The sequence below is a fragment of the Pseudophryne corroboree genome, chromosome 10 (genome assembly GCF_028390025.1).
Source record: "Pseudophryne corroboree isolate aPseCor3 chromosome 10, aPseCor3.hap2, whole genome shotgun sequence".
NCBI lineage: Eukaryota > Metazoa > Chordata > Amphibia > Anura > Myobatrachidae > Pseudophryne > Pseudophryne corroboree.
In genome coordinates, this window is record NC_086453.1 from 335,629,222 (window position 1) to 335,652,522 (window position 23,301).

The following is a 23,301-nucleotide window of genomic DNA, read 5'->3' on the forward strand; positions in this document are numbered from 1 at the left end:
TAACCTAATTTGTCCTGATACAGATATAATCATTATTATATTCTAAAACCATCTTTACAGAATCACCACATTAAATCTTGAGTCATGGAAAGTTTCATTCAATTACTGTAGCATGAAAATCAGACTTTCCAGAATAAAAAGAACTTAAGAAGACAGCGCTTGGAGAAAGTAGCACTCAGTTGGTTTCAAATGTGTTTAAACCTAAAGGCCTTTAATATAGCATAATTATAAAATTACATACAGTAAATCAGCACAAACAGGCAGGGCTATCTGAACATCAGTGAAGGCCTGGGCACAGGGGTCCAAGGGGCCCCTACCCACCCATTAACTGCTCCTCCCTGACTGTGTGCATGGCTGCTGCTCTTTTCTCCCCCACAACCACCCCCTATCTATGTGCATGGCTTGCTGCTCTACTCTCCTCACCTTCTGTGCGTGGCTGCAGCTAGAAGCCCACCTGTCACAAAATGGGCTCACACTAACCTGCCTGGCCACTGCTCAGAGATGGACTTGCAATCTCAGGTGCGTTGATACCTCTGGACGTGGCAACCTGCATCCTTGTCTTCAGTCGCCATTGTTGGCATCAGTCCTCAGTCCTCTGCATGCTGTCACTTCCACCAGTTCCATCCATGAGAGCAGCCATGATCCTTGGATCAGCTGACTGGACTGTCTACCAATCCAAGCTCTGTCTTCAGGCCTATGACGTGATTAGCCAATCCGCTGTCAGACCTGGGTATAAATCTGCTCCAGTGTCAGTGCTTTGTTGTCCATTGCCTGTGCAAGGCTCCTGCAGGTACTGTCTGTTCCAGTTTTCTGTACGAGGACCCTAGAGTATTCCAGATGCTCTCACTGACTATGGCTATTGCTGTGCTCCGGCTATTTTGCCATCCTGTCCTGCAAAGTCACCTGTGCTCAAGTAATAGCTCCATCCTGGCTTACCAGCTATTCAAGTCTTCAGTACACCTCTGCTCAAGTACAAGCCGTGTCCTTGCTTTTCAGCTATTCAAGTCTTCAGTGCACCTCATCTCAAGTATTAGCTGTGTCCTGGCTGTTCTGTCATTCTACTTCTCAGATCTACAATTCACCTGAGTTCAAACATCCATCTACTTCATTCTTTGGTGGACAAGTAGCCACCTGATTACTTTACATCTTCGTTCAAGAACTCTTTGCTAAATACTTGTGTCTTTATTATTCTTTTGCCGTATCCTGTATGAGGAAAAACTATATTAAAGAACCTTGTTTTATTCAACGGCTCCAGAGAGCCTTCCTAGTTTGGGTCCAGCAGTCTCTGCATATGTTATATCTGTCCCCCCCTGCAGTGCACATGGGGGGTAATTCCAAGTTGATCGCAGCAGGACATTTTTTAGCAGTTGGGCAAAACCATGGGGGTCATTCCGAGTTGTTCGCTCGTTATTTTTTTCTCGCAACGGAGCGATTAGTCGCTAATGCGCATGCGCAATGTCCGCAGTGCGACTGCGCCAAGTAAATTTGCTATGCAGTTAGGTATTTTACTCACGGCATTACAAGATTTTTTCTTCGTTCTGGTGATCGTAATGTGAATGACAGGAAGTGGGTGTTTCTGGGTGGAAACAGGCCGTTTTATGGGAGTGTGTGAAAAAACGCTACCGTTTCAGGGAAAACCGCGGGAGTGGCTGGAGAAACGGAGGAGTGTCTGGGCGAACGCTGGGTGTGTTTGTGACGTCAAACCAGGAACGACACTGACTGAACTGATCGCAGTTGCCGAGTAAGTCTGGAGCTACTCAGAAACTGCTAAGAAGTGTCTATTCGCAATTCTGCTAATCTTTCGTTCGCAATTTTGATAAGCTAAGATTCACTCCCAGTAGGCGGCGGCTTAGCGTGTGCAAAGCTGCTAAAAGCAGCTTGCGTGCGAACAACTCGGAATGACCCCCCCATGTGCACTGCAGGGGGGGCAGATATAACATTTGCAGAGAGAGTTAGATTTGGGTGGGTTATTTTATTTCTGTGCAGGGTAAATACTGGCTGCTTTATTTTTACACTACAATTTAGATTGCAGATTGAACTCACCACACCCAAATCTAACTCTCTCTGCACATGTTATATCTGCCTCCCCTGCAGTGCACATGGTTTTGACCAACTGCTAACAAAATTCCTGCTGCGATCAACTTGGAATGACCCCCATGATTTTGCCCAACTGCTAAGAAATTTGCTGCTGCGATCAACTATGAATTATGCCCATGAACCCTTGCTCACACACTTGCTTGTTTCAGGGTTGCTTTATTAAGAGATGACAATGCAGGTCAGGTAGGTACTGCCTTACCTGCAGAATGCGATTATTGTAAGTCGGGATGGATTGGAGGCAGCGTATATTGCCCAGTCGGCCAGCTCTTCATATGAACTGTCTGGGCAGTGGAGCTGCATGTGCCGAGGCTGCAAGGTACAAGTTGATGATCTCCTTTCAGTCGCAGGTCGGGCATCACCGGCTGTGGCAAAATGCAACGGGGTGGCGGGTGGGTTGGGCTGAGGGAGTTACCTGCTGTCGCAGCATGATAACCGACCGAACAGCCCTGGGCACTCAGCTTTGTGAGGCCCTTGGGCAACTGCCCATTAAGCCCATGTGTAGAGACAGCCCTGCAAATAGACTCAATAAAACAGATGTATACTGTCTGCCTCTGAGTAAATAATTACACTGGTTCTCTCTTTACATTATGGCAGGAGATTTCCTAGTCAGATCAATGGCATTGCAGTATCTGGAACATAGGAAAGATCTCCAAATTCTGTAAATGCTGCTTCCTTTATTTTTGCAGGAGGAAGAGAAGATTGCATGAAAATGTGCTGTAACTTATAGCAACCAAACAGATTCTGTTTATTTTTCAACTAAAGACAAATATCTAATGTGTCTTTACAAGATTATTAAGATGGTGTGTAGAGGGTTAAACATAAAAATAAGAATAATCTCAATAATACATGTACAATGGATGTGATACATGTGAAGGTGTTCGGGATGCCTGAGGTCACATGACTGACACTGGCATCCCAATCTGGAAAATGCTAACAGGGGATGGGGTAATTATTTTACCCCTCCCCTGACCCCTCCCCTAACCCTGACCCACCTGGGGTGGCAGCTGGGGCTAAATAGTGGGGGTGTCGGCTAGGGCTAAGACACCGGGGGTGGAGGCTAGAACTAAATGCTGGGGGGGGGTGGCAGCTATGGATAACCCTCCCCCTCTAGTGCCTAACCCAACCCAACCCCCCCCCCCCCAGCGCCCTAAACCTTATAGTCACCCCGATATTTACCTTTGGGATATCGGGAGTCGTGGTCCGGCACCAGGATTCCAAGTGGTGTTAGGATTCCGGCGCCGGACCCAGGACCACCGGTATCCCATACAAACATTATAGCATTATCACATTATTCCCCGGGGTAGAACAAATATTTAATCATAAGCTGTCACTTAGTATCAGCTGTGTATGATAATTGGAATAAGAGTAAATAATTATAGCGACCTACTGTATATAAATAGAACGGTCATGCATAAAACTGTAACACTACAGGCACAGATCAGACTCATCCCGTGCCGTGATACAGAAGACAAGAGAATGGAAGCCAGGCCCAAGCTGAAGCTCTATCATCTGCATGGGATGGATTCCACAGATTTCCTTAGATGTTATTTTGATGAAGGAAGTGTATTCAGAGATGAGTCGGTGGGGTTTATTATGGAGACGCTGCATAACGTATTAGCAACAGGTCTGTATACAGGATGGATTGTAGCGTCAGATATATAACAGGCTTTTCTGAGTAACAGAGCAATTCAGTTGGTTTGCACAGTATATCCAAGGGTTAAAGTGAGCTGGAACGGGGTGGAACTGTGTTCGGTCAGTTCCACTTGGAGTCGGAACGCAGTTCTGCCCACTCCGGTTCACCAAACCCGATGTGTGCCTGGTGCTGGAGGGAGATGCCAGGCGCCTGCTGAAATTGTGTTATCAGCAAGCGCCTGGCTCTCTTTCCACAGTGGAAGCCGGCAGCAGGAGCTCACTCCTGAGCTCCTGCTTCTGGCTCCCGGCTCTGTCAGTGTGCGCTATGGGAGAGACTGTTAGGGTCTCCTGCCCTGTGCTGCCATGTCGTCATGGCAACCGGGAGACAAGTGCTAGTGGAGTAACCTGAGCGCAGCTGATACTCCGGTTCGGGTCTTTTGCTGTGCAGTGGTTATAGGCTCTGTGCACGGCAGGGGATCCGGTGCTGGTTTTTGTGCTCACAGTCTGTGAGGTCTGAGTGGGGCGTGGACAGCACCTGCTTTATAAGGCCTCTTTTCAGGGTAAGCAGATGCTGCTGAATCTTTGTTGGTTAGTCAGTTCATGAAAGTTAGCCAGTACTGTGTAGCTTTGTATTTGTTTGTTGCTTACTGCAAATAGGCCTGGGGATTTGGTATTACACTCTGCCAATCCAGACCTAGCAGTAAGACTGGAGTCAGTCGTTTAGCTTGCTGGGGTTCTGTTACTACTCTGTGAACTTAGCAAGTTTGCGGCTGTATTCTAAGACTTGCCTGTCTAATCCTGTCTCACTGTGCTAGGTGTCAGGGGTCAGTTTAGTGGCAGTAAGCTAAAACCTGTGCACTGCAAGTGAGAATCAGGATTGTGGAGACTCTCCTTGTGTCTATCATTCCATCTCTGACCAAGGAGTTTACTGCCACACCCGTTGGTAACCCTTTAGGGTTTTGCTGTTGCCCTTAGCAACAGCATTTCGGGTTCTCTACGTATTAAAACACAACATCTTGCTTTTTCCATCTGAGCAGTTCTAATACAAGGGAGATACCCAGTTCCTTAGCCTCTGGGCTTCTCTGTTCACTTTGTGTGTATTTTGTTACCCTATCACCTTCTGTGTACGTTATGTCATATTCCCCAGTTTGTCTGTGAGTCCATTTGTTTTGCATAACAGTTCAAACACCAGTACATTCCTGCAGACACTGGAGTGCATAACAGTTCTGACACCAGTACTTTCCTGCAGGCACTGGTGTGCATAACATATTCAGCAGCCTAATACTCCTGTTGAAATTTTGTGGGAATATGGAGCATACCCCTCAAAATACGTTGCAACAGGTGGTCGATCAGGTGCAGGTCCTGACTCGACAATTTAATGATTTGTCCATTAAAATGCACACCTCCCAGGCTGCTGGCGGAGCTCCCGCAGCAGCAGCACCTGCAGGGGTTAAGGAGCTGAAAGTAAATCTCCCGGATCGTTTTTCTGGAGATCGCTCGCAGTTCTTTTGTTTCAAGGAGAGCTGCAAGCTATACTTCCGGCTTAGGCCTCAGTCTTCTGGGTCGGAGATTCAGCGGGTGGGCATAGTGATTTCCTTGCTACAAGGAGACCCACAGGTCTGGGCATATGGGTTGCAGCCTGACTGTCCGTCGCTTAAAAGTGTTGATGCTTTTTTTACGGCACTGGGCATGTTGTATGATGACCCTGACAAGACGGCCTCAGCCGAGGCTCAGATTTCGATCCTTAAGCAAGGGCGAAGGCCAGTTGAGGTTTACTGTACGGAGTTTCGGAGGTTGGCCCATGATACCCAGTGGAATGACCCAGCCCTGAGACACCAGTACCGAAGAGGTCTTTCTAACCAGATAAAGGACCAACTGGTACAATATCCCTTGCCTGATAGCTTGGATCAGCTCATGCAGTTATCCATCCGGGTGGATAGACGGCTGAGAGAGCGTAGGCTTGAAAGGGAGACTGAGATTTCCTTCCTTCCCAAGGGAACCTCAGACTCTGAGGAATTTTCTGAGGAGCCTATGCAGATTCGGGCTACCTGCCTCTCCTCGCGTGAGAAGACGCGGAGGAGACAGCAGGGGTTGTGTTTGTACTGTGGGAATAAAGGTCATGTGGTAGTATCATGCCCAGAAAAGCCGGAAAACTTCAGGGCCTGAGGGTGATGGGAAATATCCTGTCAGGCCAGAAGTCAGAATTTCCCAAGAAGACTTTTATCATTCCGGTGACCTTGAAGATCCTCGGTCAAACTGTCAAGACTGAGGCCTTTGTGGACAGTGGGGCCGACGGGGTTTTTATGGACCGCCAATTCGCCCTGAAACACTCTGTTCCCTTAGTACCCTTGGCATCGGAAATTGAGATTTGTGGGTTAAACGGGGAACCATTATCCCAAGGTAAAATTACCTCTTGCACTAGCCAGATTTCTTTGTTTATTGGAGCCACACACTCTGAAAAATTGTCCTTTTATGTGACTGTCTGTACTTTTGCCCCATTGGTGTTGGGGTTACCCTGGTTAAGGGCCCACAATCCTCAATTTGACTGGGTCTCTGGGGAGATTCTTAGTTGGGGTACTGATTGTTTCAGGAGTTGCTTGAGCCTTCCAGTCAGGCTCTCGCAGCTAAGTTTGCCAGGATTGCCAGGGTGTTATGCAGATTTTGCGGACGTGTTCTCCAAAAAAGTTGCAGAGGTACTACCTCCCCATCGCCCCTATGACTGTGCCATTGATTTGTTGCCAAATGCTAAGCTTCCCAAGAGCAGGTTGTACTCCCTGTCACGTCCTGAGACTCAGGCTATGGCAGAGTACATTCAGGAGAACTTGGCTAAGGGATTTATCAGACCTTCACAGTCTCCAGTTGGGTCGGGGTTCTTCTTCGTGGGTAAAAAGGACGGTTCGTTGCGACCCTGCATCGACTTCAGGGAATTGAACCGTATCACGATTAAAAACTCATACCCACTGCCTCTCATTTCGGTCTTGTTTGACCAGCTTCGTACTGCCACCATTTTTTCTAAGATTGACCTACGCGGTGCGTACAATCTAATCCGAATAAGAGAGGGGGATGAATGGAAGACTGCCTTTAATACCCACTCAGGGCATTATGAATATTTGGTGATGCCTTTTGGGCTCTGTAATGCCCCGGCAGTCTTCCAGGATTTCATGAATGATGTGCTCAGGGAATATTTGGATAGATTCTTAGTTGTATACTTAGATGACATCCTAATCTTCTCCCATTCCCTGGAGGAACATCGGAAGCATGTACGCTTAGTCCTCCAGAAACTCAGAGACCACCGGCTTGGGGCGAAGCTGGAGAAGTGCGAATTTGAAGTTCAGCAAATCGCATTTCTAGGATATATTATCTCCCCAGAAGGTTTCCAAATGGAGGGTTCCAAGGTACAGGCAGTCCTGGATTGGGTGCAGCCCACTAGTTTGAAGGCGCTTCAGCGTTTCCTGGGCTTTGCGAATTTTTATAGACGATTTATCGCTGGATTTTCGTCTATAGTGGCGCCCTTGGTGGCACTCACTAAGAAAGGGGCGGATGTTGCTCACTGGTCTTGTGAGGCTAAAGCGGCTTTTGCCCGTCTCAAAAGGGCATTTGTTTCGGCCAAGGTGCTGCGACACCCAGATCCAGAGCGTCCTTTTGTGGTGGAGGTGGATGCCTCTGAGATGGGTATTGGGGCAGTGCTTTCTCAGATGGGAGTGTCTGATAATCGCCTTCATCCCTGTGCTTACTTTTCCCGTAAATTTTCGCCTGCCGAGATGAATTATGACGTGGGTAACCGGGAATTGTTGGCTATTAAGGATGCACTCGAGGAGTGGAGACACTGGCTTGAGGGGGCTAAGTTTGTGGTCTCAATTCTCACTGACCATAAGAATCTGGCATATTTAGAGTCAGCGAAGCGTCTCAATGCCAGGCAGGCACGATGGGCTTTGTTTTTTGCTCGCTTTAATTTTTTGATAACATATCGCCCTGGGTCAAAAAACATCAAGGCTGATGCGCTCTCGCGGAGTTTTGCTCCAATCCAGGAGACCACCGAGGAGCCGTTGCCCATTGTTTCCCCATCATGTATTAAAGTGGGCATTACCCAGGACCTCTTATCATTAGTCCTTAGAGCACAGGAGCAGGCTCCTCCAGACCTTCCGGTAGGTCTTTTGTTTGTGCCTCCTAGGTTAAGACAGCGAGTGTTCCTGGAATTCCATGCCAAGAAGTCGGCAGGTCACCCGGGTATTGCCAGAACTCGGGAGTTGCTATCTAGGGCGGTGTGGTGGCCCTCGGTGGCTAAGGATGTGGATCAGTGGGTTCGGGCATGTGACATCTGTGCCCGAAATAAGACTCCTAGAGGGGTTCCTGTTGGCCCATTACATCCACTCTCTATCCCATCTAAGCCATGGACCCACATTTCAATGGATTTTGTGGTGGACTTGCCCAAATCCTCGGGGATGACAGCCATCTGGGTTGTCGTTGACAGGTTTTCGAAGATGGCGCACTTCGTTCCACTGGTTGGGCTGCCATCAGCCAGACGCCTGTCTGAATTATTTATGCTGCATGTTGTGCGTCTCCACGGGTTGCCACTTGATGTGGTCTCTGACCGCGGATCCCAGTTTGTGGCCAAATTCTGGAGGGCATTTTGTTCCGATCTCCAGATTTCTGTCAGCTTGTCGTCAGGCTACCATCCGCAGTCTAATGGGCAGACTGAAAGGGTGAACCAGTCCTTGGAGCAGTTCCTCAGGTGTTATGTCTCCAAGTGTCAGACTGACTGGGTTGCTCATCTGTCCATGGCGGAGTTTGCCTATAACAACGCGGCTCACTCTGCTACAGGGATCTCTCCCTTCCTTTGTGTGTATGGGCATCATCCTAAGGCCAATTCTTTTGACCCCCTGGACTCCACGCCTGGTGGTTCCTCTGTGGTTTCGGTCCTTAGAGGTATTTGGCGGAAAGTGAAGAAAGCCCTTGTGTCTGTGTCATTAGTGACCAAAAGGATTTTTGATAAGCGGAAAAGACCCTGCAGCTTCAAATTAGGAGACTTCGTCTGGTTGTCTACCAAGAATTTGAAGTTGAGACAGCCATCTCATAAGTTAGGCCCCACGGTTCATCGGCCCTTATAAGATCACCAGGGTTATCAATACGGTGGCATTTCAGTTAGATCTGCCCCGTTCTTTGGGTATCAATAAAACATTTCATTGTTCCCTTTTAAAACGGGCGATTAGTAATCCTTCTTCCAGTGGAAGACCTTCCCCTCTTCTGATACGTGGCCAGAGGGAGTTTGTTGTTGAAAGGATTCTTGACTCCAAGGTGGTTCGGGGTCGGCTGTCATTTTTGGTGCACTGGAAGGGGTATGGCCCGGAGGAGCGGTCGTGGGTGCGCAGTTGTGATCTTCATGCCCCCAGACTGATACGCTCTTTCTTCTCGCAGTTCCCCGATAAACCCGGTGGTAGGGGTTCTTTGACCCCTCGTCAGAGGGGGGGTACTGTTAGGGTCTCCTGCCCTGTGCTGCCACGTCGTCATGGCAACCGGGAGACAAGTGCTAGTGGAGTAACCTGAGCGCAGCTGATACTCCGGTTCGGGTCTTTTGCTGTGCAGTGGTTATAGGCTCTGTGCACGGCAGGGGATCCGGTGCTGGTTTTTGTGCTCACAGTCTGTGAGGTCTGAGTGGGGCGTGGACAGCACCTGCTTTATAAGGCCTCTTTTCAGGGTAAGCAGATGCTGCTGAATCTTTGTTGGTTAGTCAGTTCATGAAAGTTAGCCAGTACTGTGTAGCTTTGTATTTGTTTGTTGCTTACTGCAAATAGGCCTGGGGATTTGGTATTACACTCTGCCAATCCAGACCTAGCAGTAAGACTGGAGTCAGTCGTTTAGCTTGCTGGGGTTCTGTTACTACTCTGTGAACTTAGCAAGTTTGCGGCTGTATTCTAAGACTTGCCTGTCTAATCCTGTCTCACTGTGCTAGGTGTCAGGGGTCAGTTTAGTGGCAGTAAGCTAAAACCTGTGCACTGCAAGTGAGAATCAGGATTGTGGAGACTCTCCTTGTGTCTATCATTCCATCTCTGACCAAGGAGTTTACTGCCACACCCGTTGGTAACCCTTTAGGGTTTTGCTGTTGCCCTTAGCAACAGCATTTCGGGTTCTCTACGTATTAAAACACAACATCTTGCTTTTTCCATCTGAGCAGTTCTAATACAAGGGAGATACCCAGTTCCTTAGCCTCTGGGCTTCTCTGTTCACTTTGTGTGTATTTTGTTACCCTATCACCTTCTGTGTACGTTATGTCATATTCCCCAGTTTGTCTGTGAGTCCATTTGTTTTGCATAACAGTTCAAACACCAGTACATTCCTGCAGACACTGGAGTGCATAACAGTTCTGACACCAGTACTTTCCTGCAGGCACTGGTGTGCATAACAGAGACATCAGGACGCCTCTCCCATAGTGCCGAGGAGCGGACGCCAGAAGGACTTCAGCGATCGGATGCGGGAGCGAGGCTTGGTAAGTATTGTACTTTGTTTTATTTTTAACATGTGTGGCTGTATTAGATGGGTAAACTACTGGGGGCAAGCTACAGGGGGCTTACTACTGGGGGCAAGCTACATGGGGCTATCTACGGGGGGCAAACTACAGGGTGCTAACTACTGGGGGCAAGCTACAGGGGGATAACTACTGGGGGCAAGCTACAAGGGGGCAAGCTACTGGAGGCAAACTAAAAGAGGGGAAATCTACTGAGGGCAAGCTACTGGGAAAAACTAGAAGGGGGCTAGATACTGGTGGCAAACTACAAGGGGGCAAGCTACTGGGGGCAAGTGACTGGAAGCAAACTACAAGGGGGCTAACTACTGGGGGGAAACTACAAGGGGGAAAACTACTGTGGTGCATAACTACTTGTGGCAAACTACTGGGGCCATGGCTACAGGGGCTAAACTACATGGGGAATTACTACTTGGGGGTTAAACTACAGTAGTGCTAAACTACAAGTGGGCAAACTACAAGGGGGCATTACTACTGGAGGCTAAACTACAAGGGGGCTAAACTACTGGGGGCATAACTACAGGGGTATTACTACTTGAGTGCATTACTACTTGGGGCAAACTACTGGGGGCAAACTACATGGGGCTAAAATACAAGGGCATTACTACTGGGGGCATTACTACTGGGGACTAAACTACTGGGGGCATAACTGCAGGGGCTAAACTAAAGGGGGCATTACCACTGGGGGCTAAACAACATGGGGCAAACTACATGAGGAATAAACTACAGGGGCTAAACTACGGGGGGCATTACCAGGCTAAATTAAAGTGGGGGTAAACAACTGGGGTCATAACTGCAGGTGCATTACCACTGGGGGCTAAACTACTGGGGGCATAACTACTGGGGCTAAACAACTGGGTGCATTACTACATTCAACATTACTACTGGGGGCAATACTACACAGGGACATTACCATTAAGGGCATTACTAATAAGGGCATTGTAAAGGGAGCACTTCATAAGGGGCATCACTCCTGGGGACATAAGGGGAACTACTACTGGGGGCATTGCATAAGGGGCACCACTACTGTCGGCTCTATATAAGGGGCACTACCACTGTGGGCACTACCAGTACAGTGGACATTGCATAAGGTGCACTATTATTGTGGGCATTGTAAAAGGGGTGCTACTGCTGTATATAACACTGTATATTACAGGGTGCTACTACTGTGCGCATTATGGGGGTCATTCAGAGTTGTTCGCTCGTTGTCGATTTTCGCAACAGAGCGATTAAGGCAAAAATGGGCATGCGCATGGTACGCAGCACGCATGCGCTAAGTATTTTAGCACAAAACTTAGTAGATTTACTCACGGCCGAACAAAGAATTTTCATCGTTGAAGTGATCGGAGTGTGATTGACAGGAAGTGGGTGTTTCTTGGCGGAAACTGACCATTTTCTGGGAGTGTGCGGAAAAACGCGTGCGTGCCAGGACAAAACGCGGGAGTGTCTGGAGAAACGGGGGAGTGGCTGGCCGAACGCAGGGCGTGTTTGTGACATCAAACCAGGAACGAAACGGGCTGAGCTGATCGCAGTGTAGGAGTAAGTCTCGAGCTACTCAGAAACTGCTAAGAATTATTTATTCGCTATTCTGCTAATCTTTCGTTCGCAATTCTGCTAAGCGAAGATAAACTCCCAGAGGGCGGCGGCCTAGCGTGTGCAATGCTGCTAAAATCTGCTAGCGAGCGAACAACTCGGAATGAGGGCCAATGTGTATTAGGGGTGCTACTACTGTGGCCATTATTACCATTGTTTGTCCACGCCCCTTTCTTTTTGAGACCACACCCCTTTTGGGGACACCCGCCATAGGCGCGCACAATACCTTTATTGTATGGGCGCCAGGGAAGGAGGGGGTGAGTCCCACCACCTCGCTAGGACCACTTTAAGCACTGAGTATATCCATAATTAATATACAAAAATGCCTGCATTGTATAGCAGTATTGGGAGTGTTTGTATCAATATATACAGCACAAAGCAAATCATTTGGTGTTTAGAAAGTCATTGCCATAAGGTATATATGCAATTACAGATGGAGCCACGCTCATCTAGGCTTCTCTGCTGCACCTAGGCGCACCAAGGCTTATTAGCATAAGCGTTTCATCTATTGTTCTCAGCTGCAATACAATACAGAGAGAACAATACAGCAGGGGATTAAGTCATTACAGCAGGGGATTGTGGGGGTCATTCTGACCCGATAGCATGCTGCAGTTTATTGCAGCGGTGAGATCGGGTCAGAACTGCGCATGCGTCGGTGCAACAGTGCGCCGGCGCATGCCAGATGGCCGAAGGCCGTCGCTGCGGTACGATCGCCTCTGTGACAGGCAGAGGTGGATGCTGGGTGGGGGGTGGATGGAACGGCGGCATTTGGATGCCGTTTCGTGGGCGCGGTGCGAGGGGGCAGGCCGCAGCTGCTGCGTGACATCACACGCAGTTGCTGCGGGCCGGGGAGTGACGAGTAGCTCCCGGCCAGCACGTTAAAGCTGCTCTGGCCGGGAGCTACTCCTAAAGTGCAAAAGCATCGCCGCTGTGCGATGCTTTTGCACTTCTGTGGGGGAGGGCCGGCACTGACATGCGGGGCGGGATAGCCCTGTGCTGGGCGTCCCCCCGCATGTCTATGGACAACTCGGAATGATCCCCTAAGTCCGACTGCCCTGGCTCAATTAATCCTATTAAAGCAGGCATGTCCAAACTGCGTCCCTCCAGCTGTTGTGAAACTACATATCCCAGCATGCCCTGACACAGTTTTGCTGTTGCAGAATGCTAAAGCTGTGTCAGGGCATGCTGGGATGTGTAGTTTCTCAACAGCTGGAGGGCCGCAGTTTGGACATGCCTGTATTAAAGGGATAGATGAGGAGGGCTCCATCTGTAGTTTCTGCTTAGTAGATGGAAATACTACAAGCTGTGATAAGAAATTTAGGCTTGCCTTCCAATAGGAGTAAAGTGTCTATATTCCAATATTACAAACATCTATACTCTCCAAAGGCAATGGTAGCCTGTATTGGGTGTACGGGAAGGTCACAGATATTGTAGAATGTTCCCCTTTCCTTCTTGCCACTGTACGTGTGGTTTTATTTAATTTCCTGTCGATTGTGATCACAAATTTTATCTGTGATTTTAATTATGTATTAAATAATTGCTTAGGCTTTAGTATATTCATATACAGTACCAGGTTCTGTTTACTTATACATACAGGTCAGAGCAAATCCTTTGTTTGCTTTTTCATAAGTTGGAGGTTTCATAGACACATCCACCTAAGAGTGCTTACGACCTATCTCTAAAATGAATATATATACCCAGGTGTCACTCCTGGGTGTTACCCTTGGAGGGGGCGACACTAAAATGCTGGCTCCTCTGTAGTGACAGGAGCTAAGTGCTGCAGTGTGACATTATCCTGCAGCACCTGACTCTTGTAACTCAGATGAAGCTGGCATTGCAGTCATAAGTCTCTGGGGGCAGTCCAGTATCTCCGGGAATGCTGGGCACGCCCCTGGAGTGATGTACTGGTGGTTCTTCCCACTAGGCATTCCAGTGGGTGACCCTTGTGAGCGTGCACCCCTTTATCCAAGGCCACACCCTTTTTTGGTTATAAGCACCTTCAGCGCAAGAGAGGGTACTATTGGCTGCACTAGGTGTCACCAACCCCAATGCCACCGCTTATGTACTCATAGTATATATTTATTATTTATCATATATATATATATATATATATATATATTTTTTTTTTATATTTGTTGTGACTGCCACCATCCGACCCTTTTGTTTATTTCTTGAATTAAATTGGTGACTTTATAGTGTACAGAGATTAGTATATTGCTCCTCTGCTGATCATAATGAGAAAAGGTGAAATATTTCCTGCTCACAAAGGGGGTCATTCCGAGTTGATCGCACGCTGCCTATTTTCGTTGCGCAGCGATCAGATTACTACTGCGCATGCGTATGCACCACAATGCGCACGCACGTTGTACGGGTACAAACGGCATCGTTGCTGGGCAATTCCTCTAGCGAGGAATCCATTTTCACAGGTGATCGCAAGTAGATTGACAGAAAGAGGGCATTTATGGGTGTCAACTGACCATTTTCTGGGAGTGCTAGGGAAAACGTGTCCAGTTGTTTGCAGGACGGGCGTCTGACGTCAATTCCGGGACCAGACAGGCTGAAGTGATCGCAAGGGCTGAGTAAGTTCAGACCTACTCTGAACCCACTTAACCTTATGCACACAGCAGACTAGCACATCTGGCTTCGTAGAAAAATCTTTTTTTGAATCACAAAAAAAAATAATGAATAATATTTATTTCTGGCATATAAATATATAACATACTATCACACCATGGTTAATTATTATACACAGAATTTGGTTTTTTTTTTGCCGCCACAATAGCTCATTTATAGCATGTGTCCATTACTTCATCGAAACATGCCATGTTTCAATGCAAAGGTGTCAAATAAATTCATAATTTTTGCATGCTGTGTCGATACCGGCTGCTTTTGCATGTAGTCCACAAATGTCTGGCAGATTTATTTTTTACATTGTAATTGACTGTAGATGTGATATTGGACAGGCCTCTCTCAAATTTAAATCTCTCTGTTCAATGATTCTGCCCCACCTGCAGTGTCCCATGGTTTTACCAAAGTGAAATATTTACTTGTTCTATTTGCTTTGCTTCCACCTTGGAATCAGTCCCTACAGTAAATCTAAGATTGCCAGTAATTTATTTAATTGGCATAGATGAAGGCACCCAGTATTATGCCATGAAACATACATCATGACAACTGTCTCCTATATAATAGCCCAGAGCTGTCACTCTGCGACTGTGTGTATAATGCTGGGAGTGGCTAGGAGCTCTCATTAGGTAAGCAGCAGGTCTATCACACCCAGTCCACAGCTGATTGGGTGAGAAACGCCTTCCCACACAGGTTACATCCAATGGGAGGCTCTGCCCTTTGGCTGCTGTGTGTTCCCAGTGCAGGATTAACAATGGGGCTGATGGAGCTGCAGCTCCAGGTCCACAGCCCAAAATAGGCCCAATGCATCTGCAGAAACATACCCTCCAACAATTTACACATAAAAATCGCTACAAATCCGAAAGGGGGCATGGCCACGGGTAAAGTGGCATGGCCACGCCCCTTTTCCTATACTTTCAATGGAAGGTCGGAGAGCCAAAAATCGGTACAGACCATAAAAAAAGGTACTGTACCTGCCAAAAAGGTACAGCTGGAGGATATGCCACTGCATCAAGTCTCTGCACTGTAGATAGCAGAAAAAAATCCCTTTACTGCAGCATCCTATGTCCTGCTGCCAGTCCGCCTGCCCCCTCCGCCACCAACAATCCCCACTCCCTAGCCGCAGCACATGTGGAACAAAAGCTGCTGCGGCCACCGGCATAGATGTGTTTGAAATCGGCGTAGCGAAAGGCATTCATAGCCCTCCCTGCGCCGAATACTCTCACAGCCCCCGGAGCCTCCTCTGCGCGTGATGTCACAGAAGTGCCTCCCTGCCACAGAGTGGGTGATATCGCGGAGGGTAATGTCTGGACGCTCAATCAATGTAAAAGGTGACAGTGCTGTGCAGTGCAGTGGGTGTTGAGTGTCACTGACACTGCACAGCACTCTCACCTTTTCATTGATTCAGCGAGTCAGTCAGTTCTGCCAGCCAGTCACCATTGCTAGCGCCGTTGTCCCAACGCACCACATTACAGGGAAGTAGACGCACTAAATCAACTACAGCTCCTAGCAGTCCTTAGCGCCGAAGCATTCCGGCGCTAAGGCCTGCTGGAAGCTGCAGCTTATTGAGTGCATCTTCTTCCCTGTAATGCAGTGTGTTTGGACACCGGCGCTAACAATAGTGACTGGCCGCTGTGCGAGTCTCTGGGAGAGCCACTGCCAAAGGGAAGACAGCAGCTTAGCTGCTTCAAGGAGGAGAAGCATTACCCACCCATCACCCACTTGCAGTACCTCCGGGCCCCATCTGTAGCAACCCCCACACCACCCACGGTGGCTCCAGACCCCCTCCCGCAGCAACCGCCCCTCCCCCACCCGCCGCACCTCCACACCCACCCCTCACCTGCCCACAGCACCCTTGCACCCGCAGTGGCTCCAGACCCCCACTCGTGGCACACATGCACCCGCTGCTCCCCCACCCTCAGCACCACCACACCAGCATCTCCCCCACCCCAGCAACCACCCCTCCCCCACCTGCCGAACCCCGGGACCCCCTCCCCCATTTGCATCTCCCCCACACCCGCCACTCCCCCAACCACAGCACCTACTAGGTGATTCATCAGGCCCTGCATGCGATATTCACCCCTTAACCATCGCATGCTCTTTGTCTGTGCAATATTTAACCACTCACACAATTATGATTGGAGGTAATATAATACAAATATTGCATGCCACAAGGGCGAGCAAGGGTTAAGGGGGTGTAGCCAGTGGTGGGATTCAAATAAATTAACAACTGGTTCTATGTCCTAATGACAGTGCCGTAACTAGACATTTTAGCGCTGTGTGCAAGAAACGGCCTTGGCGCCCCCCCCCCCTCTATGCAAAACAGGGGCAGTTCATTTTACTGTGCACAGTAGCGTCACTACACCAGGTAGAGCCCCTTTTACACATTATGGCAGACAGATTCACCTTTTAACACATTACGGTAGACAGCGTCCCCTTATTACAAATTACGGAAGACAGCGTCCCCATATTACACATTACGGCAGATTGCGTCCCCTTATTACACTTTACGGCAGACTGCGTCCCCATATTACACATTATAGCAGATTGCGTCCCCATATTACACATTATAGCAGATTGCGTCCCCTTATTACACATTACGGCAGACAGCGTCCCCTTATTACACATTACGGCGGACAGCGTCCCCTTATTGCACATTACGTCAGACAGCGTCACCCTTTTTACACATTACGGCAGACAGTGTCCCCCTTATTACACATTACGGCAGACAGTGTCCCCAAATTACATATTACGGCAGACAGCGTCCCCTTATTACACATTACGGCAGACAGCGTCCCCTTATTACACATTACGGCAGACAGCGTCCCCTTATTACACATTACGGCAGACTGCGTCCCCATATTACACATTACGGCAGACAGCGTCCCCTTTTTCCACATTACGGCAGACAGCGTCCCCTTATTACACATTACGTCAGACAGCGTCCCTTATTACACATTACGTCAGACAGCGTCCCCCTTATTACACATTACGTCAAACTGCATCCCCATATTACATATTACGGCAGACAGCGTCCCCTTATTACACATTACGGCAGACAACGTCCCCATATTACACATTACATCAGACAGCGTCACCCTTTTAACACATTACGGCAGACAGCGTCCCCCTTATTACACATTACGGCAGACTACGTCCCCATATTACACATTACAGCAGACAGCGTCCCCTTATTACACATTACGGCAGACGGCGTCCCCTTATTACACATTACGGCAGACAGCGTCCCCTTATTACACATTACGGCAGACAGCGTCCCCTTATTACACATTACGGCAGACAGCGTCCCCTTATTACACATTACGGCAGACTGCGTCCCCATATTACACATTACGGCAGACAGCGTCCCCTTATTACACATTACGGCAGACAGCGTCCCTTTATTACACATTACGGCAGACAGCGTCCCCTTTTTATACATTACGGCAGACAGCGTCCCCTTATTACACATTACGTCAGACAGCGTCCCCTTTTTACACATTACGGCAGACAGCATCCCCCTTATTACACATTATGTCAGACTGCGTCCCCATATTACATATTACGGCAGACAGCGTCCCCTGTTTTACACATTACGGCAGACAGCGTCCCCATATTACACATTACGGCAGATAGCGTCCTCTTATTACACGTTACGGCAGACAGCGTCCCCATATTACACATTACTGCAGACAGCGTCCCCTTATTACACATTACGGCAGCCAGCGTCCCCCTTTTTACACATTACGGCAGACAGTGTCCCCTTATTACACATTATGGCAGACAGTCCCTACACACGCACGCACGCACACACACACACACACACACCTTTCAGCACTGACAGGCGGCCTGGGAGATGAGGAGGCGCAGGACCGGACACACGGCTGCAGCTACAGTGCTACTGCAGACAAGCACTGAGCAGCACGGACCAGCCGGTGTTGCCGGCGGTCCTGCGCCCTCAGTGCACATGCGCTGTGTGCCAGGCACCGCCGGCACACACCTAGTTACGGCACTGTGATAGGCCATAAAGACTTAGTTGTATCCTGAATCTCCTGTGTATTGAAACATTGTACCCTGTAACTTATAATTTTTTTGTTCTACACAGACATTGATGAATATCTCAGTCATATCATCTAGGCTGGTACTGAAAACCTATTTGTCACTAGTAAGTTTTTTTCTACTCTCAAATACTGCAAATAAGGTATTAGGCCTCTTTTAGTTGCTGGAGGGTAGTAGCTTTCTGCCCAAAGGATCATATTCTGTATACCTCTCAACTATTCCAATTCCAGTTGGGGAAGCCTTTGATCACCCGCTGCTCTGCAAACCAGAGAGTGATCTCTGAATACATGCTGTGCACACACACATGGCATGTATTCAGTGCTGAGAGGTGAGCGGGGGGCAGGCCAGCAGCTCATGGAGCATGCCCCCAAAATGAAGGAAAATAAGTCATCACAGCGAGGTCATGTCCACTAAGCAGAAGCCACGCCCATCCCCCAAAGGCCACACCCCATTTCCGGTCCCAAGTCTCAACAATGAAAAGTTGGGAGGTATGTATGGGTTTGGTATACTGTATATCCAGTGGTACAAGTAGAAAAAAAATCTTAGTGGTACTGTGTGCGCGAGCACCAAAAAATGGGTGTGGCCACATGGGGCATGTCCAATGAATATAGGGGATGTAATACACATATGGGGGCCCAGATACACTTAGGACTCCAACAGCGCAGTGCCAGATATCAGTGTCGTAACTAGACTTTTTGGCGCCTCGTGCCAGAGAGAGAATTGTCGCCCCCCTTTTTTTTTTTCATTAAGGACAGAAAGCGCATGCCTCGTGGGGAAGGGTTATGACAAGACAGACCCTAGAGAAAGCCCATGCAATGATACCCCTCCCCACTATATATATATATATATATATATATATATATATACGGTAGCATAGGTCCGGCACTCCTCGATGAAGCTATAATAATATACCGGTGCCTTATTAAACCTGACGATAGTGCCAGCGAGCACTGAAACGTTGTTAAACTATACTGGTTTCCAGAGTCCGTTTGTCAAGTACCGAGTGCCGCACCGGGGTAACTATATATATATATATATATATATTATATTATATTATATATTATATATAATACACACTCATTTATAAACCACTGCAAGAAAATGGATTTGGACACAAATCCTCATTATACCACATTCATGCACTTCACTTGAGAGCTCGTTATTCAGTTACAATACCCTTTATTAAATAACACATTTCAATATACTGCTACTGTATACACAGGATTCAAACCTACAACCTGTTAAATTAAACAAACACCCTACTCATTGAGCTATTTGATCCTGCATAAAAACTATGGTACTTTGTAAAAAAAAAAAAAAAAAAAGCATTGCAGTTGAGCAGATCTATGTAGCTTTCAGCCACACATCCCATACCTTCCAGTCACACACTACATAGATCTGCTCAGTCGCAATGCAGATCATTTTTTCACAAAGTGCAAGGTAAGCTTCAAATAGTTAGCATTCTCTAGCTTAGAATTCTCTACCTTTCTATGCAAGGGCAGATAGCTCAATGAATAGATTTTCTGACTGCAATGCACGGGCAATGGGTTCGAATTCCAGGTATGTCAGCATCTTGAAATGTAATAAAGGACAGTGTGACTGAATAAGAAAGAAATCTCAAGTTGCTGGGCTTCAAAAAGGGGAGGAAGCTGCAAGTGAAAGTAATGAAAACACATAATGACAAGTGCCGCCAACAGCGCCCGCTACCCTGCGGCGCTATGTGCGGTGCCCCCTCCGCACACACCTAGTTACGGCCCTGCCTAATGACCATTTTAAGTATACCGAAAGTAGTTTAATAATTCATGCATTTAATACTCAAATAACATCCATTATGCGTTATGCCACACACTGTAATGCCAATTACATATTATGATACACACAGTTATGGTCCTGACACCATTTTATGCCCACACACAATAATGCCACTTACATTGCCTGGGGTCTCCTATGCGTTGCCAGGGGTTTCATGCGCGTTGCTAGGGGACTCCTGTGCGTTGCCAGGGGTTTCATGCATGTTGCTAGGGTTCTCCTGTGCGTTGCCAGGGGTTTCATGCATGTTGCTACTTGCTAGGGGTCTCCTGTGCGTTGCCAGTGGTTTCATGTGCGTTGCTATGGGACTCCTGTGCGTTGCCAGGGGTTTCATGCATGTTGCTAGGGTTCTCCGGTGCGTTGCCAGGGGTTTCATGCATGTTGCCAGGGGACTCCTGTGCGTTGCCAGTGGTTTCATGCGCGTTGCTAGGGGTCTCCTGTGCGTTGTCAGGTGTATCCTGTGTGTTGCCAGGTATCTCCTGGCTGCTGCCCCAGTAAAGTTGAGAAGGATGGGTGCGGACTTCAGTGGTTACTGCTAGCCCCCGCAGCCCCCGCAGTAGATTGAGATGCGCTGGGGGCTGCGGAAGCGCTTCTGTACCATAGCAGTCACAGCAGTGTAAAAAAAACACCCTCTTAAAATGCCCGCCGCCGAGGAGACAGGTGCTAGAGGTCAAATGTGACCTCTAGCATCTGTCTCCTCCTTGGCGGCGGCCATTTTTGGTTGTTTTTTTTTACATTGCTATGGTACAGAAGCACTTCCGCAGCCCCCAGCGTGTCTCAATCTACTGCGGGGGCAGCGGCGGCTAGCGCTACTGGGGCAGCTGCAGATTCCATGGGTGCTCCTCGCGGTCCATGGGTGCTCGGGCCCGGACCGTGAGGGCCCGGACCGCTTAGCAACCGGTTCTAAGAACCATACCTAACTTTAGGTATCGGTTCTGAAGAACCGGTGCGAACCGGCTGAATCCCACCACTGGGTGTAGCCCCTTACAACAATGTGAAGAGTGCCCATAGGTTGCGATGAATCACCTAGTTCCCTTATATGACCAATGCTGAGAGACACACTACGTTTAGTTTCATAAACTCACTTTGACTATATAGAACGCTGCATTTCTTTTATCTGAATCTTTTTCTGCAGGTCGAATTAAAGGAGAAACTTTGATTGACATAAGCATCGGATCCATCGTTCATCATCTTTTTGATATCAGTGAATATTTTAAAGAGATCATTATACTAAAATTAACAGAGCCATGTATTATGGAACTCAATAAATGGGTGAACACCCGCACTGGGGCTTTTAATTGGAATCATGCATCTAAGATTGTTACTGAGCTGAAAGGCATCAGGTAAAATATGAGCCTAAACAATCTCTATATATAAAAATGTATGTATGTATGTATGTATGTATGTATGTATGTATGTTCTAGCATAACTCTGGAATGCCTGGAGCAATTTACACCAAACTTGGTACACATAAGAATTACAATCTGGAAAAAAATACTGTGGTGGTAAGACACCCCTAGCACCCGTAAGGGTGGTAAGGGGGTGACATGTAAAAATCCATAGTTTTTGGGGTCGCTGAGATGAATACTGACACTCCCGATGGAGTTTCAGTCCAAGTTCAGCCCCCATCAGCATAGGGGTGATAAGTGTTAGTGAACGTAAACTTGAAGATGGCGCAATCACAATAGTCCTATTGCGTTAAGATTTCCACGCGCAGAGCTTGGCCTGTCATCCCAGCATTTACAGCACTGAGCAGTGCAGCATCAGCTGTGGGACGGGCAGAGAAGGAGGTGGATTATTCTCCTCAGCATCAGCATTTTTACAGCATCAATCCGAGGAAGTCCAGAGGTGTGGCCTGACAAAGATAGGCATTAGTCTTTAAATTACGTAGCGAAGCACGGGTATTCAGATAGTTAAGTATAAAAAGGAAGAGAACATGTAAAAAATCATAGCAAAAATGTAACTTAAAGGATAACTGTTTTAGTTTTGAATCGAAAACCATACAGTTAGATGATTATAGTGAATATTCCTACAAATTCAATACTTCTAAATGTGGATGTAGTAATTCAAGGAAGAAAACAATTATCAAGACATTTTACACATAAAGAACACTGAAGATGGCAGAGAACACTCAACTGCTTCTAAAAAATCATTGATAGTTACAAGTAGAATTTGTATGCTCTTTCAGATGTTTTTGATTTGTTTTTGTTTTTTATGGATGAGGTATAAAAGAACTGAAGTGAAACATAATGTCTGCAATTACACTAAAACCTGCAGTTTTACATAATGTACTGGTTTCATTTTTTTTAGTGACCCAGATTGTTCTTGTGAAAAGGAAGAAAAGTTAAAGGACACAATTAAACGCATTGTGAAATTCGACTTCAGCAACGAAAATCTCACGGATCCGGCGGTGTTACCACCAGCCGACTGTCTAATCTCAGCGTGGGTGCTGGAAGGGGTCTGTCAGGATCAACAAGATTACATCAAAAACCTGAGGAAGATGTCAATGCTGCTTAAACCTGGGGGAACCCTTATTTTAATTGTAAACTTAAACTGCACATATTACACCGTTGGTAATGATAGGCTACATGCATTTAATAATAGCGAAAGCTTTGTAAAAAATACCCTCACTAATGAAGGATTTGTAATTGATTTCTGTGAGAAATTTGACAGAAAAACTGTGAGTGACCTCACAGATCATAAGCAAGTGATGGTCCTTACTGCTGTCAAAGGGAATTCTTAGGTTGTCTGAGGAGTGACCACTGGCTGGATGATTCATTAAAAAGCCTCTTAATAACTACTGATCTACTTTAACTTAGTTTTGCCTACCTTCTTCAGCCCTCAGCCATTTCTAAATCTTACATACTGTAAAGCTTTCCTCGTGTGATATAAAGCTTACATAAAAGTAAGTCTTAATGTAAAGCAAACTACAATTATTTTCCTCCATCTCTGCCGCTCTCTGTAAT

At 47.4% G+C, this 23,301-nt stretch overlaps 1 protein-coding gene across 1 annotated transcript; it reads left to right on the forward strand.

Annotated features, from left to right (window-relative positions):
* The first annotated feature begins 3,504 nt into the window (after positions 1–3,504).
* LOC134965349 (nicotinamide N-methyltransferase-like) lies at positions 3,505–23,078 on the forward strand. The gene is made up of 3 exons (XM_063941819.1): positions 3,505–3,721; positions 21,471–21,678; positions 22,646–23,078. Exons 1-3 carry the CDS (start codon positions 3,505–3,507, stop codon positions 23,076–23,078), a joined length of 858 nt encoding a protein of 285 aa, XP_063797889.1.
* Positions 23,079–23,301: the final 223 nt, after the last annotated feature.